The sequence below is a fragment of the Cricetulus griseus genome, chromosome X (assembly GCF_003668045.3).
Source record: "Cricetulus griseus strain 17A/GY chromosome X, alternate assembly CriGri-PICRH-1.0, whole genome shotgun sequence".
In the NCBI taxonomy this organism is placed as follows: domain Eukaryota; kingdom Metazoa; phylum Chordata; class Mammalia; order Rodentia; family Cricetidae; genus Cricetulus; species Cricetulus griseus.
This window is the reverse complement of record NC_048604.1, coordinates 20,494,572-20,512,924: the sequence shown is the minus strand read 5'-3', so window position 1 is coordinate 20,512,924 and position 18,353 is coordinate 20,494,572. Positions and strand designations below refer to the sequence as shown.

Below are 18,353 nucleotides of genomic sequence, written 5' to 3'. Positions count from 1 at the left end.
ATGTCCCCTACCAGATGACAAAGACATTAAATTAATTACTAGATTTCCAATGTTTATAATTTGCTTGGCATGTAACAGCTATGAAATGACTGGATTAGTTAATCTGGCCACCAGAAAATCCAGGTTGAGTTGTTATGGCATGGAAGATGATTGTCAGTGAGGGAAAAGTCTCTCTTAGATCTGAGACTAGTATTCAGATATCTGAAATTTAGGCCTAGTGATATATGACAAGTATGTGCAAGTGTGCACAAAAACATGTGTACACACACACCACAGAAGGATTTTTGGTGTTTTGCTCTATCATTTTTCAGTGATCCTGTGTGCCACCAACCCCCCCCCCACCCATAGTGCTGGGGTTACTGGCATCCATGGCCATGCTTGGCTTTGTATGTAGTTGTTGGGGATTTGAACTCAGGTCCTCACATTTGCTAAAGCCAATGCTTTTACATACTGAGCCATCCCCTCAGTATAATGCCTTTTTATATTGCACTTTCCTATAATTAAAGTCCTAAGGTTGTTTGCAATGGTTTACAGCAAACACTGGTCTGGTGGCAGGTACTCAGTCTTTTGACGATCTTCCATCCATGGTAATTTATGATGAAACTAATGGGTAAGTTGTTGTCTTATTGTTCATGAGGCTGACCCTATAGGCCTACTGGGTACCAACACCATAGCTTCTACCTTACTTACTGCAAGTTCCTCATTATACTGGACTAGAATAAAAGCCTTCACCCAGACACCTATTTGTTGATTCCTATTTGGTGTCCAATATATTTGCTAAGTAACTGTAATTAAGTTATTTATTTCATCATGAAAAAGTATGGTGTGTAAGCTTTCTAGATTTGATTCTTTAGCATCTTCAACACAACATTCAAGCCTGCCTTTCCTCTTAACATCGATTGCCTGGGGAAGACCTTTCCTGTTATAACATCTAGTCAATGTCTTCTGGGTTTGTACTTAAAATAACTGTTGAGCCTGGATTTCTTAATGCTGTCTTAAATCATACCTGATTATAACCATATCAACGTGTCAAATACTACTACCTGCAATTCCTACTCTGCCACAAATATACACCTTTTTAGTAAAGTACAGTTATAGACCAAATCTAGTCCAGCTCTGGCTTTTGTGAATAGTTTTATTAAAAATACAAAAAAGTTATTTATTTCAGATAGTTATTACTTTGTAGATTTTAATTTTGTTACTTTATGGAGATATTCAATTTTTATGCATTCATCCATAATCTTATTTAAAACTGTATATATGTTATCATGTGTACATGTGTATGTGATGTGCATGGACAACAGGAAGCAGACATTAATGCTGGCTTTCTATCTGCATCACACCTTGTGCTTTCAAACTGGGTTTCTTGATTGGCTGGTCAGCAGGTTCCAGGGATCTTCCAGTCTCTACCTCCTCGGCACTGGGATTACAGCTTTTAATTTTTAAGACAGATGCTAGAGATCTGAAGTCAGGTCTTCATGCTTGCATAAGTGACTGAGCCATCTTCCAGTCACTAAAAAATCTTGAAGGTTTCTCCTGAATTATATAATCAACTTTGTATTTTTCTTTATGTCCTTTGCTCTCTCTCTCTCTCTCTCTCTCTCTCTCTCTCTCTCTCTATATATATATATATATATATATATATATTTATTGGTTTTGAGACAGGGTTTCTCTGTGTAGCTATGGAGCCTATCCTGGCACTTGCTCTGGAGACCAGGCTGGCCTCGAACTCACAGAGATCCGCCTGCCTCTGCCTCCCGAGTACTGGGATTAAAGGCATGTGGCACCAACACCCGGCTTGCTATATATATTTTGCTAACATTTAAAACATGGATCTATCCGTTACCTATTTGTGCAGAATGTATAAGTAATCTAGCATTCATGCACCTGTTCTCTCACAGTTAAAGAGAATATTAATAATTGCTAATATAGAACAATGATGCCTAAATGTCCAGTGGGAGTTTTATTTTTTGAAAAAAACACACACACACATTTTAAATTAGGTACTTCAATGGAAAAAGGGGTATATGAAGAACACAGAAAACCCTATAGACACAGGTTTGACATTTAGCCAGTGTTTACTCTATAGTCCCATCAATTTTCTCTATCTGGTGTCCACTCTGATGGGCTGATGTATACATCATCTTACCTTGTTTTAAAGGTTTGAAAATATTGCCACTGCAAGTAAATGTTTATTACATAAAACAAACCAGAATTATCATTACCTGATTCCTCCGTTTCTTTTGTTTCTGTTGTTTCTTCTATTTCATCGTCAGACATTTCCATTTCTTCTTCTCTCCTGATTCCCATTAATTCATCATTATGAATGTTGCGAATTTCCTAAGGTTGAAAGGTATGCTTTTTACAGGGGAAACTTGGAAAACATTTGGGAAATGGACAGATATATGGGGACATATGAAAACTTTCACGGTGCTCTTAAACAGGCAATGGCACATTGAGACTAAACAGTGTCACTAAAAGGTACACTTGGCTCTTGTGTGGAGTTCTGGAATTTTCCTTTAGAGTTTTGTCATTATACCTTCCAATGTTGGTTCCTTTAACTTTGCTATTTCCTCTCCTCAACAGCTTTCCTGAACAGAACTTTAAACCAAGATTTTGTAGTTTTAGAAGATACAACAAAAATGAGCTATTAAGAGTAACCTTCCACCAGACTAACTCTCTCATGGGCACTAACTATAACGTTTGGACAAAACAAGATACATAACTACTTGATGTCATTGGACAGTGAACAAATGCAGGCATATTATGGAGAAGAATTGGCATTTGGAAGAAGCAAAAAAACTTGTGGACAGGTTTCCCTGGTTTAAAAAAGCCTCTTAGTTTAAGAGCAGATCACAGTTAGTCACAGGGTAGCTAGATGTCTAGTAGAAAACCAAGTCTCTGTGGCCTAAACAATGGCAAGAGAGTAGTTAGTGGAAAAACAGCCACTGGAGAGTAAGGAGGGGATCTTTGAAGAAATGTGTGTGGGGAGAGAGGACAACATGGAGGACGGGAAGGAGAAGGGAGAGAGGAAAACACAACACACACACACACACACACACACACACACACACACACACACACACACACACACACACCACACACACACACACACACACACACAGAGAGAGAGAGAGAGAGAGAGAGAGAGAGAGAGAGAGAGAGAGAGAGAGAGAGAGAGAGAGAGAAGCACTCTTTACAGTCTGTATATAAACTCCTTTCAAACTTTTGCCTGATCTCTCAAATAAGGAAGAGCCCAAGCAGCCTAGCTAAGGGTAAAGGAGTTAAGTTCTTATTGAAACTGCTATCCAACACATAGAAACCTCAAGCAATTAAATTAATCATTTGAGGAAAAGAATATAAAGTGAACATTTTAGAAGAACATATCAGAGTCCATAATTATTATACTATAATATTCATATCTAGGATAATCACCAAAATCACTGGACATCTTAGGAACTAGGTTGAGATTACACTCTCCAGAAAATGAACAATACATGGAGACCAACCCTGAAATGATCCAGATGTGGTACTCAGTAAATAAATAAAATAGCTACTTAGCTACCCTCCTGGTATAAAGGGATTGTGCTCATATAGAAAAAAGTTAGGGAATCTCATCAGAAGGTCGGATACTTAAAAAAAAATAACCCACAGATTCATTTAGCTTAAAACAAAAGACGACAAGAGTTCTCTTTTTGTTTGGAAATAATGAACTATGAAATGAAAAGTTCCTTTATTTTCAACATTAAACAAAAGTTCTTATTGTAGAACTTTATGATGTTATTGTCATTTCCTTCCACATATCTTTGTACAGTAAAAATTTTAATGAAATGATTTAACATTTGGTGACAGAATTCAATCTGCATAACAAAAATTTAATCAAGAAATACTTAATGTGAAGAATTTTTTACCATAGAAAGTATAATAATGATGGATTGATTAGAAGGTGATAAAAATTACTCCACAAAATAAGAAAACAGCACACACAAGAACAGCTAGTATACCTAAGATGTGATATGAACAAGAAACCTACAAACACACACACACACACACACACACACACACACAAGGCTAAGTAACTCTTGTTGAACACTACACTTTTATGACTCACAAAGCTGATTCATCAGAAATGGATTGAAATCTACTGTGTAGCTGTTTCCAGAAACACAACATCTGGGTGTGAGGAAAGTTATTCAGAGAAAGGTATCTTACAAGAGGTGCTGTGTATAAGGCTATGTAAAGGCTACTGACAGAACAGTACACACACACAACCCAACTTAAAGAGTGGGATGGATATGAATAGAATCTCAGTTAACTGTAGGATTGGATATCAAAGATTAAGCTACATGCAACTTAATGCCAGAAATAGAGCAAGGGAAAAAACATACTTGAAGAAATAACGCCCAATAATTTCATAAGTTTGACTAAGGGCATTAATCCACTTATCCAAAGAGCTCAGTAAAGCCAAGGCAGGGCTTATTGTGAAAGAAGGGTGTCTAGGAACATCATACTCTGACTACAGGAAATTAAAGTAAGGGAAAAACTCACACAAAGTAGATGGAGGACAATGCTACATTGTATAGAGAGGAAAGTCAGCAGTGAAACAGTTTCATTAATGTTTGTGGAAAAATTAAAATGTCTAACTATTCCGAATTTTACATTTGGAGAAAGTTTCAAGAATGAAGATAAAGATATTTTCACATAAAAATAAATGCAATAAGTCCTCATCAAAAGAGTTACAGTATAGGACATGCTGAAGAAAGTACTTCCAGGGTGAAAAGAAGCTGAGAAATTCATGATGATCACTGGAAATGATCAAGTTCACAATAGAAACAGTCTCTTTAAAAGTTTAGGAAAGCACTCGGGAGACAGAGGCAGGGGGATCTCTGTGAGTTCGAGGCCAGCCTGGTCTCCAGAACGAGTATCCGGATAGGCTCCAAAGCTACACAGAGAAACCCTGTCTCGAAAAACAAAAAAAAACAAAAACAACAACAACAACAAAAAAAATTCAGGAAGGAGAGGCTAAGGGAATGGCTCAACTGGTAAAGTTATTGTTGTGCAAATATGAGGAATTGGTGCAGTGGCTAATCCCAGTGTGGGAGAGGTAGAGACAGAAGGATCCTGTGGCTTGCTAGCCAGCCCAGTGTAGCTGAATAAGCAAGCTCCAGGTCCACTGAGACACTATCGCAAAAAATGATGGGAGTAAGGATTTAGAAAGACATTCAATGTGATTCTTTAGTATTCAAATATATACTTGTGAGCGCACACACCCTCACCTACACATGCACATACATATGAACATATATTCCCAGCAGCAAGAAAGCATATATATATATATAGTTATATATATATAGTTATATATATATATATATATATTGATATATATATATATATATATATATATATATATATATATATATATCCAAAACAAGTAAGAAGGAGAACTACACATTTCAGTGCAACTTGAAATCATTAAGACATCACTAATTGTTATTAATTTCTTAGGTTTTAAGCTGAGAACTCCTACTGGGTTGTAACACAGCAAACAACTAAAGCTGCTGTCTGGTGCAAATTATCCAATTTATAAGCATTATGTATATTTCAAATAGATTTCTTTTTATCTTTTCTTTATAAGTCAATGTCTCACTAAGTAGTTCTGGCTGTCCTGGAACTTTCTCTGTAGACCAGGCTGGCCTCGAACTCACAGAGAGCCACCTGCCTCTGCCTCCTGAGTGCTGAGATTAAAGGCATTTGTCATCATTTCTGGCCTTCAAATGGCTTTATTAATAATGCTATAGTTAGTCACTATCCCAATGTCTTCCTTTTTAATTCCTTTATTAGGAAAAATGATTTCTAGTTCCAGTTAAGTTTTCATTAACAGTAAATGATGGACTCTTTAAAAAAGTGAGTATTTAGTATCATCACTAATTATTAAGAAGTAGCAGAAAAATCAGATGCTAATATAGTACCTCCTCTGTACTGCAGGGACTTAAAATAGAAGGAAAGAATAATTTGCTTGTGATAAATGAACTTTACCAGGGCAGTGTCATGGAAAAGATGTGCCAAGGCTTATTCAGACTCAATGCATGAAGAACAATAAGGGGATTTCTCATTCCTCTGAATGCACTCTACCTCATAAGATTTAGTTTCGGTTATCATCAGAGCTGTTGCTGGAAGGTGATTATAACAAAGTTTGACACTGGCAAATTCAAATATTGTACAGATTACTGCATCAGAAAAAGCTGTGGCTTTCTAGATTTCTAATAAAAACGTAGGCTGTCTCAGTATAATCAGAGACCAACTCTCAACTCACACACATGTCACTAACACTGATAAAGTTATTACATTTCTCAGGAAAGTAAATTGTGTCCATTCTAGGGAAATAACCCACAGCAGCAAGATCTTAAAACTAAAACAGATCCTGGAGCTTCCCAGCATCAACAAAGAAAGCATCCTTTTGATTCCAGTTTGGCAAGACAGTTTAAGATCTTAGAACTACAAAGGCTTCAGTAACTACATGATATATCTTACCTAGAGATCTTTTCAGTTGTACGTAAATGCCCCTAGAAATATACTTAGGGGCAATTTTTACCTAAATGCTTCAAACTACCTCAGGGACAAGAACCACCAGTTGTTTTAGCTAAATATAAAATGAGAATAAGAAAAACTCAGGAAAAGTTTTTTCTAAGTTACTCAGTGCACTGCTCTGTACACTATACAATCCTTAGCTACAAAACAAAACAATACAAAACAAAACAAAACCCCTAAGGCTCATCTCATTATTTTTCTACAAATATTCAATACTAAGTCACACAACTGGACTAGAAGCAAAAAGAACAGCAGAGGCTATGGGGTACCATATTAAAGAAAATTGAGGAGGCCCATTTGGTAAATGATAGAGTACTTCTAAGAAAAGTGAGACTGTTAATTCTTGGAAACCCTTACCGTTAAAGTACTCTGCACCTACTTTCTGTATTTTCTGGTGGACCAGAAAAGCTTCAAGAAAGAAATCCTTACAAATACTTTTAGAGTAAAGGACTACAAGGTGGCATGCACCTAAAAAGCTTAGCCATAGGATTGGGTAGGGAGTGGATTCCTAGCTACTGAAGTACAGACATCAAAAGTAATAGCTGTATCCATTTCTCCTTCTGACATCTTGATACAGTACTGTAACCAAAATGTGGGAATGGCATGTGACACCACTGTCAGTAATTTGCATGCTAATCACTACAGGAAATCTTCTGAGACATGTCCCTGACAGAATACTTTTTAAAAATAAGTGGCCTGAAAGTTCCTATGCCACCCTTTTACCTACTGTAAATATGTGGCAATCTGATTTCAACAATGAATGGGTAGTGATTTCTGAAATGGCAATGTAATGACTTTGAGTCTCCTCTAATGGTAGCAACCTTTTCTGAAATTTAGAAATTTACACTGCTCCACAAAGGAGAACAACATGCACTTTCATATAGAAGCAAACAAACCAGAGAAATACATGCAAAGAGCCACTTTGTACCAGTTGACATCTTTGATTTATTACAAAGTAAGCAAATCATAAATCTTTACACATTAATTATTTAACCATAGCTTCACAAAAATTTATGTGGACTTTAATTGATCTTACTCATGTTTTATGATAGGAACATTATTACCAGAATATCAATACTCCTTATTAAATGTGTAACAAGATTCTACTAACCTATATTTTTTCAGTATTAACAAGAACTATGGTAGGAAAGGAGTCAGGAGGGAATGGAAAAGAACAGAGGCTAGGGAAATAAGTAGCTTGTATACTCAATGTAACAATTTGATTCTGAGATATCATTTAATAAAACGAAGCAACTCACAAACAAAGGTTTGTCTCTTGTGTGGTAAATAATGGAAATACAAATTAGGTTGATGTCAAATTGGGTTAGGATGCTTTTGAATGGCTGAAGGCCAACAGCCAGTCTTAATGCAAGTGAGTACTAAAACAAGGGTGCACAGATGACTACATTATCCATCCACAAACATTCTGCAGAGTATGAAATGGAAGTAAATGGAAAAGATTATTTTGTCAATTACAATCATCAAAGCCCTTTTCTTTCAGCTCAGTGGTATAAAATCTTCTATGAGGAAGGCTGCAAGAGCTATCTTCTTAATGTTTATGGCTATGATTCTAGTTTTTATATATTATACAAGGTGTGGCACCTGCTATAGGTCAGTTTGCTCGAAACCCAGATTTTCAAAGGATTCTGTAGAAAAGAGTCCCCACAGTAAATACAAGTGTGACTGTAGGCATTGACTTACGGGTAAGAGGAGGGCTTCAGTCTTCTCTTAGCATCTTTTTCTGTTTCATTTCCAGGAGCCAAACCAGGATAGCAAAAGCAAATAAAAAGACTACCAAACTAGTCAGCCTGGCATGTACTTTCATAGCATCTAAGTTTCTCAAAGATGGGGCTTTTTTTTCTTTTTTTCTTTTTTTTTTTTTGAGACAGGGTTTCTCTGTGCAGCTTTGGAGCCTATCCTGGAACTCGCTCTTGTAGACCAGGCAGGCCTGGAAATCACAGAGATCTGCCTGCCTCTGCCTCCCAAGTGCTGGGATTAAAGGTGTGTGCCACCAACGCCCGGCAGGGCTTTTTTTTTTTTTTTCTAAATTCATGATCTCTCTATTCCTCACTCAGCAGAATAAGAATACTGGTGGATGCATGACAGTGAGATAAGGAATAGGTACCATCTGACATGAATTTTCCACCAGCTAATTTGTTCCCCGAGGCAACTGGGAAGACGTGGTCAAAACTTGTAACTTGATGAAACACCTGACTTTTGAGTTGTTCTGATTTTCAGTGGGGTGCTAAAAGGTAGCAACATCTTAAGAGGATAGCTGTTTTCATTTCCCATAGGATATATCTTTTAAGTCTTCTGAGTAGCCTGCTGTCAGTGGAGACTTGGCAGAGTTGAAAGCAAAAAGAAACACATAGGAAAACCAAACCACAGTTCAAGAGACAGCAATATGAAATGGAAGAACTCTATAGCGTTTAGGGAAGTAAACTCAAAGGAAGGCCATGAGATATGTCTCAATGCTGAATATAAAACCAGAGGGAAGTCACAAGCTAGCTATGTCTCACTATCATCAGTAGTAGTAGTCACTGAGACTGAGGAAGGTGGGCCTTGATTTAACCCAGTCAAATACACAGGAGGCGGGTTTGGTCAATAAGGGACAGATGAAACATGTAGCTCTTGGCAAATCATGATGCCCATGTACCTTATCACCATCCCCCCTGCCAAGGAAGCTTTACAACAATACTGTATAACGGGGTCTAGGACATGTCCAGTTCACCACCACAACCATCTTTATTATGGCCCTAATTTAACTTAAGCATAAAATATATACTCCCTAGGTAGTCAGGCTTGGTATATGCAGAGCCTTGATGGGGAAATTTTTTGAGATAAGGGTTCACTATATAGTTTAGGGTGGCACCAAATGCATGATCCTCCTGCCTCAGCCTGCTGGGATTGATTACAAGTGTGTGCTACCACATCTACTTTGGGGGTATTTTATTGCCTGATAGTTGTTACCTCGGGAAGTCAGTCCCTTACTTCTCTGCACTGGCAGGGCTTTCCTTACAAATTCTGGACAGCTTAGATCTTAGAACATCTAAAATGTATGCAGGCTTATGTGTATTAAAGAGAAGGGAACATTTAATGCAGGTTATAATCCACCAAATCCAGAATCTAAAATGTTTCCCAAATTGAAAATATCTGGCTGCCAACATGATGCTAGTGATAAAAAATTAATGAAGATGCTATTAGCTTTTTATGATTCTATACACTCACTGGACAAATGTCTTCAAGAGATATCTCAGTGATTCCCAGTTCTCTCTGTTGAGCTAGAACTGGTGCCTTATAGACTACAAGTTTAGGACCAGGGTTTCGCTTATTTTCCCTTAAATGTTTGTTGAGGTTTTAAGCTTTTCCCAAATAAATTGCTTACCTATTCACAGAAGGGCACTGTGGACAGAATAGTGCCTTCATTTGAAAGGCTAGGAAACTAAGCCTCACAGAGATTAGATGACCTGTTTAAAACTACATTGAAGTCTGTAGCAGAGCTCAGAGGAAAATAATTTCTACTCTACTTCCTACTTGTATAATTTTGTGAAATCATTTAACATTTCCGCATTTCAGTTTTATTACATGCAAAGCATGGATTCTACACCTACTCATTATCCTGTATTGAGTTGTTTAATAATAAATTGAAATAACACCATTTACATTTTCAAACTGTTTATATATTTCTTAGACATTTAATCTTATAAAATTGGTTTCATTATTATCAACACCAATTAACAGGTAAAGAAACAGGGATTAAGAGATGATGAATAACTTGCTCTATCCACTAAGCTACAAACATAACAGAAGCTGAGACTTTGGATTCTTGTTAGACTCTCAGTCCATAAACAGCTTGCACTACACTACACTGACTGTAAGGCTTACACTGAGGTGAGATAACCAGTGTAAAGCCCTTTATGAGTGTAAGTGTGGGGGGCTGAGGGTGTAGCTCCATGGAACAGTGTCTGTCTAGAATGTACAATACCCTGAGTTCAATTACCAGCATAGAAAAAGAAACAGGAACACGGGATTTGAATTATGGATACAACGAATTTGTTACCAGAATGGCCAAATAAACCATAGATGAAGTTGAAAAAGTTGCTGTATTTACAGACAAAAAGAATCAGGCCCAGAGAAGGAGAACCTACAGGCACAGAAGAACCTGAGATACCTATGAAACCATTTCCACAGGTAGCTCATTGGAAACAAACCTCCCATGTGCTTTAACTTCAGATTCAGGCTAGTAAACCTAAGCATATTACACATACTGTAGTGTTATGCTAAAGATTTACTTGAGCCCAAGCAGAAGGGTGTATGTTGACCTTGATCTGAAATCACAGTCCTCTTTTCTGGGCAGATCTGATAAAGGAAGCTGGGAAATTTCTTTGCTCCAAGTACCAGCAGACAGCTTCTAGCCTTGACTGTCAATGCACACTAATACATGGAAGACAGCCCTAATATTACTAATTCAAGAAGCATAGGTCAGTAATTATTATTGTACTCAAGACTAGCTAGTGAGGAGAAGTAAACCTACAATTATCCCAGCTGCATTTTCACTACAAAGATTTCTATCTAGCAGGATGCATTTAAGACAACATATGCACATTTATTACCCTTTTGACAGCAGGTGGTCTGGATGTTGACAGTGTATAGAACACATTTCAGTGTTTCATTAGGGCCTTGTGACCATGGGAGCTTGGCACTATTTAATTCTGGTTAAACTCCAAATCAATAACTTGTTAAGAAAGGAAACAGTCCCCACAAGGAGCTAGCAGAGTAGAAAGTTACCAACCTCAGCTTGTTTGCACCAAACACTGATGTTTTTACGCTGGGCTTTTGTGAAGTGGTCCCATGCCTTCTGTTTGGAAGCAGAATGGTACACAGCTACTATCTGCTCAACTGCAGTATCAAATCAGCAGTCAGATCAGGGCAAATTGTCATCCAGGGATGGACAGAGAGAGAGAAAAATAAAGAGAAACATGAGGCTTGTTTCATCAAGTTGTTATGACACAAACCAGGCTGTGACTATACTTGGATAAGATTACATGGGCCAAGGTACTTTGTTACTTTTCTCATGGCTGTGATCAATTCTGACAAGAAGCAACTTAAGGAAGGAAGGGTCTAGTTTCGTTCACAGTTTAAGAAGGGGTACATTTAATTATGGAAGGGAAGGCATGGAGGAAGAAATGTCAGGTTGTCAGTGTGAGTCCATCAGGAAGCACAGAGCAGACAGGAAGTTGTGCATGACTATAAAACCTCACAGATGCTCTCAGTGATCTTCTGCCTTCAGTGAGGCTGTATCTCCTAAAATTTCCATAACCTTCAAAATAGCACCACCAACTGGGAACCAAGAGTTCAGACACATGAGCCTATGGGGGCAGTTCACATTCAAATCAGTACAGGAACTATGATTTTAAGAGACTCAAGGAAAGAGACATCAATATACAGGAAGAAGAAACACCCAGTTTGGGTGAGATAATTAGCAGAGCTTTTAATATAAAAATTGTGTATTCATTTAGGCAAAAAAAGAGCAAGAGTCAGAATAAAAGTGTATTAGGTTCAAATTTTGTATTTAGTTGGGTGCTATGAACTATAATACTGGGTACTTTTATTTAATTTATTTAATATTATTATAAATTAACTTGTAGATAACATAAAACAATGGGCTTCACTATAACATTTTCATACATTTATATGATTGTGTGTTACTCATATTCACTGGGTCCTTTAATTAAGTAGCCCTCTGAAATAAAGTGGACCACTTAAAATTAGGAAAATTTGTTTTTCACTATTCTTACATATGTTTAACCAGAAGCATCAAATCAAAATATAAAATGGTTGAGTCTATATTAAATATACCTACTAGAGAAAAAATTATGAAAGAAATCTTTGTGAATGCAATCCTAGAGAATTTCTTTCAAGGCCCCTTAAAATGTTAAAAGGGGAAACACACACAAATCTTTGGGGATTTTTCTCTATTTCGTGTGTGTGTGTGTGTGTGTGTGTGTGTGTGTGTGTGTGTAGGTCAGAGGGCAATCTGTGAGAGCTAGCTAGTCTTCTAATTCCACCATGTTGGTTCTGTGGATCAGACTTAAGTTGTTAACCTGCTGGGCCATCTCTCTGGTTCAAGTGAAGAGAAGACTGGATATTAGCATTTTGGGAGAAACAAAAGCAGCAGAACCCCTGATTCTCACAGCAAAAAAATTCAGAGACAGGATTATTTTTTTCTTTGCAGATATGTTTTCACTGTGTTCTAATGATTTAAAGATTTTCACAATTCTTGCTGCTTTCTTTTTCCACTTATTGGGAAGTCCTGAAGATATGTGCTTTCCCCTCTTGGATTTTATGTCTATATATACTTCCAAAATATGAATAAAAGTGGAGAAACTCCTTAATCTCAATTATATATGAGTCAAGTATGGAGAGAAAAGTATAGGAAGAGTGGACCATAATTGCTTAAAAGCAAAATCATAAAACTGCCCTGGTTCTTGAGGTGAATATAGCTCCTTATTGAAAAGATGTGATCATATAATTTTGTTACGTGGCAAAAAAAAAGAAATTACTGGAGTGTTTGTTTATCTGATCTATCTCATTGAAGAGAACCTGGATAGGTCTGAAGTGATATAACTTTTAGAAATGGCCATTTCAATGGCTTCTTGCCTTTATGGTGACTATCATATCTAGTGAAGATAATGGGAGAAAACTAAATTGAAAATATAGAAGTAGCAAACTTATTTTTTATGCAATCATCTTGGGAAATATAATCTTATTTCTTACCACAAGTTCCTAAAACAGCATATTACATGATGATAATCATGTAAATCTGAAGAAACACTGCCATAAAATCCTAACATCATATTCTAACTTCAGCAATAAAATATCTAATCCTTTACTGAGGACCAGGGTTGTAAAAGGATAAGCTATTGCTTACCTACATTAAGGGGTTGCAGTATTGGGAAGGTTGAGAAACACTGATATAAGGAGAGTAACAAGGCAGCTAGGAAGGTTACCTAGCCACCTGAAATATATAGCTTTGCAGGCCTTGGATCCTGTGTAGGGCAAGTGGTGAGTAAGTGAAGGACTCTCAGCCTTCCAGCAGAACTTTAACTCCCACTTACATTGAATAAGAATTCCAGAAAGGGCGTGCTTGAACTTCTCTTTTGCTTCTTCCATCTCTTTCTCATGGGCAGCTTTCTCATTCACCAGGCGGCGGACATGGCTGTTGGCTGACTGGATCATGGAATAGAAGTGGTTGGCACTGCGGCGGTTCACTTCTCCTCTCTCTATCCAGGTGAGCAAAGTCTGCACCGCTTCTGAGAATTTGGAATCATCTGAAACAAAAGAATTTATTTTGAAAACTCCTGACAGTAACCAAATCTCAATCTATTTTCACAATATGCTGGCAAGAGGCTATCAAGGATTTCTGGCAGTTACAGGTATATGAATTAATGAAGGCAAGGAACCTCACATGTACACACATGCACACACAGGCAGCAGGTGGGAAGAAAGAAAGAATGAAAGGCCAGGCAGACTGGAAATGGCTTATGAAGAGCTTCAGAAAGAGGATGGCTTCTTTTCTACCTACAATTTCTGGGGCTATAACTCAATGTGTGAAGTCCTAGTAAACCCCGCCCCCCCCACACACAGACAGAGGTGGGGAATTAACAATGAGGGAATTTCACAATTATATAATCTTGCAGTTTAATAAGGAAAAGCCAGTGAGAATGTTGCATGTAAGTTGATATGTCAGTACCTTTATCCTGGATACGTGGAATTACAGTTACAGAAAGGCCTAAGGAAAGGGTTCAGTATGTAGTTCTTTATGTACAAGCATTTACATCTTCAACCTTTTATAATAGTACTCTGGAATCCAGAGCTCCCCATTCTTCCACTCAGTCCCAGCCAGGATCTATTTTGATCCTTTTATTTCTATGTGTTCTCACATCCTTTGCTCTTACCTTCAAGTGGATCTCCGCAGTTCACCAGGAGCCACCCTGTAGATGTTAACAGAGCAGTAGCACAGCTCTTTCATACCTTCCAGACCTCCTTTCCCAGCTAGCTACTTCCATATTCTATTCTGACAGACTTTCGAGACAGACTCTTAGAGCATTCCATTGAAGCCACATTCTGTAGCTTCACATCCCTCTCTGGCTAGAAGCTCTTAGCCAAGTAGAAATATCTCGCTCTGCAATTTATTTTCTTGCCCCTTGCCCTTCAGTTTTTCAGTGCAGACACAATGGTAGATGAGTCTTCCCCGTGTAGCAGCTTTTCATTTCATTACTTGGATACAGTCTTTTATGTCGATGCTGCATGTGCTTCTCTTGAGGGCCGTGCAAGCAGCAAAATTTTTTTTTTAATGTAAAGTGTCTTGTTTGGTATCATGTGAATAGACAAGTCTTGCAACTGGCATCTTACCAACGCAAAAGCTTCTCTAGCGTTTCAAAATGTACCATTATTTCTGTTCAGTTTGGGATGCTATGCTTTCTGTTTTTCCCTTGCAGAAAGTCAAAATTAATCCAAAGAGATTTCTTAAATGTGATGTAAACAAGTTTGGCAAGTGCAACCTATTTATTTAGAAAGTAGAATTAGCAGGATCTTGCTGAAATGAAAGCACAGAAGCAGGGCAAATTCATAGCATTAGGGCTGGGTCAGTGTCATCAGTAAGATCAATGGGGCATCAGCATTCATTCAATAAAATCAACTGTACTCACAAAATGAGAGACTGGATCTGAGTTACTAAGACAAGAGAACAGGCAAGGTAATTAATGTCAAATTAGCAAACTGGCTCCTAAGAATCAAGCAAGAACAGGAATCAAAACTAAAGAAAAAGGAGTTTGGCTCACCAATATCTAGTAATTTCCATAGTTCCTCTACGGAATTACTTGCCTTTAACAACAATAAAGACTTCTTTTCTTGGGTAGTAGCTAAGTCTTCGGGGTAATCAATGCATACACATGGTGACTAATTTCTGGGCCTCCATTTTTCCATCTTGCTTTTTTTGTCTATTTATTTTGAGGTAGGAGTGCTTTATATAACCCAGGTTGGCCTGCAATTCTTGGTGATCACCCTGCCTCAGGCTCCAGAGTGTTGGGGTTACAAACATGCCCCACTATAACCAGCTCACTTGGACATCTTTAAAATGAGGACTTCACTGGAATTTCACAGGGCCAGATCCAGTTCTATCATGCTGATGTACTCACTGATTAAAAATTACAATCTTACTAGTACCCAATAAAAAAAGTGGGCACATGTGGGTCCTAAACCATGAATCATTCCTCAAATTTTCTAGTGTAGTAAGTGGGAAAATATTTCTTTTTAGTCATCTGATGTCTGGATAGAAAAGTACCAACCATTGAGACAATAAAGGAAGAGAGACCCAGGTGGGATGAACAAATTTTCTGGTTCCGGAGTTACTTGATGTTATCAGTAAGCCTCCAGCACAAGAAATGCTAGGGTCTATTAGCTAGAAATTGAAAGGGTAACTCAGCATAGTGATATTTATTACAATTCCCCCCTCCCAAAGCAGTCCATTCAATCATGGAGCTTGAATGCCTTCTATACCTTTCAGTTTTTCAGCAACAATGCTGCATTCATGATCTGAATAGTGGACCACTGGGGGTGGGGATGGTGGACGCAGTCTTTCTTCTTCCATCCGTCTACGGTGCCGCTCCTCTCTGGCCAGCATACGCTGTTTACACTCCCACTCATACAAGTCATCCCGAGCCTGGGCAAAGTCAACATGAAGCCGGCCTGTGTCCTTCTTGTCAGTACTAGAGCCCAGGCGTATTCGGTAACCTAAATAAAAGGGGGATAGGGGACGGGAGAAGAGACAGTAAGCTAACAACTCTATGAACTTTCCCAAGTTCAATGTCTTAGAGATGGTTTGAGTAGTTCTACATGATCACACAATACTAAATTCTCTCTCACTGGTATCAAGGTGAATCATCAAAAGACTTAGATTACCATCTCATTTTGTAATGTACACTGTATTGGTACGTTGCCATGTATCGTTTGAACTTACTAAGAAGACAGAACTGAAAATGGAGTTGCCTCTCCTCCCCCCATTTCAGACCCAACTCTATGTGTCTCAAAGTGTCCTTCAAAGCCTCTTGTCTGGGGCTTGGCTACCCACTTCCACTCTGTGATAGGGAGCGGAAAAGAACTGCCAATAGTCCCCAGTGGATTTCTGTTGGATATTTTGAGTACTTAATTTGATGATATTTTGTTCTTTTTCTTCTTTTACTTTGGCTTATCTTATACTTAATAAACTTATTCATTAAAAACAGAAAGTATAGCCATCACAGATCATCTTTAATAATAGTTTTCTAGTCTATAGGTTTGGATGATCTTGTTTTTAGGATGAGTCTTCTCCACTTTGACACCTGACATGACATCAAGAATGAGCATTGGGGCTTAGGGATATGGCTCAGTGAGTCAAAGCACTTGCTGTGTAACTACGAAGAACTGAGTTCAAATCTCCCAAATCCCTGTAAAAAGCCAGGCATGGTAGCAAATGTCTGTAACCCAAATTCTCTTATGTTGACATGGGAGATGGAGATGGTGGAGATCCTCGGAAGCTCAATGGCAAGCTACTATGACATCACAACAGCGAAAAAGAGATCCTGTCTCAAACAAAGGGCAGGACAAGGACTGACACAATGCTCATATTCACACATACAAATGTGCTCATGCATACACGCACACACATCATACATTTGCAAGAGGAAATAACACATATAAATGCAAGAGTAAGATAAAAAGACATCAAGGAAAGAATGAGCCTTATATTATACCAAGGGCTAGGAAGAATGGAAATGGTATTTCCCAATTATGGTGTTCTTGGATAACTCCAAGAATGTAAGTTACATCATCACATACAATATTAGTGAAATGTAAATGCATTAGCTTGTAATTTACATTTTAAAAATTGTTTCCTGGATGTAATTGGGAACTCTAGACTACTTTCTTTTCTGGGAGGGAAATTAAATAGATGGGGGGCATATAATGCAGTGGTATATAGTTCGGGATACTAAAAGATGTTGATATGATTACAACAGTCATATAGAACTTGGATTTAGAAGTTTAGGACCAATTTCCCCCTTCTACTTTTCGTGCCAGTTATATCACCTAAGGAAAGTTTATTGATAAACGGCTAAGATTATTGTTTAGTACATTTGTGTTTCAGGATCTTAGATAGATACTTATATGTACATTTATCTCATGTCATTCTCAGCAAACTATATGGCAAAAATTTTACAAAGATAAAGATAAGCATCAGAAAAGGTAGAGAGGCTAAGCAGCTTGGCCCGAGGGTGGGGTAGGGGGTAGAGTACAAATGGCAGAGTTGGAACTTGAATCTAGGATGTCAGATTTGCAAAGCTATTGAGTTTTCTTCTATTCTGCTGAGTAATGCTCATTAGAGATTTTGTTCCTTGTTAAGCAATAGGGGTCACATTTATCTTCTTCCTTCAAAAGTAAACACATGCCAGGTGGTGGTGGTGGCACACACCTTTAATCGCTTCACTTGAGAGGCCGAGGCAGGCAGATCTCTGAGTCCAAGGCCAGCATGATCTACAGAGTGAGTGAGTTCCAAGACATCCAAGGATACACAGAGAAACCCTATCATGGGAAAAAAGTATACACATGAAACAACATTGTTTAAGATACTGGACAATGACAACAGGGAGCAGTGGGAGACAATCAAATGAGCTGGTCCCTGTGATTGCCCCCAGCTACAGTCCAGCAGTTTCTAGGCCTTAGTGAAG

The 18,353-nt window shown here is 38.0% G+C and overlaps 1 protein-coding gene across 11 annotated transcripts in view; it reads right to left on the bottom strand.

Annotated features, from left to right (window-relative positions):
- Positions 1-18,353, bottom strand: part of Enox2 (ecto-NOX disulfide-thiol exchanger 2) — a 260,352-nt gene that overhangs the window by 26,171 nt on the left and 215,828 nt on the right. For all 11 annotated transcript variants that reach the window (XM_035450053.1, XM_027433459.2, XM_035450051.1 and 8 more), the window contains 4 exons: positions 16,150-16,383; positions 13,707-13,919; positions 11,381-11,487; positions 2,226-2,340 (listed from right to left, as the gene is read on the bottom strand). In XM_035450053.1, the coding sequence (XP_035305944.1) occupies positions 2,226-2,340; positions 11,381-11,487; positions 13,707-13,919; positions 16,150-16,383 (669 nt within the window). The remainder of the gene's footprint in view (positions 1-2,225; positions 2,341-11,380; positions 11,488-13,706; positions 13,920-16,149; positions 16,384-18,353) is intronic.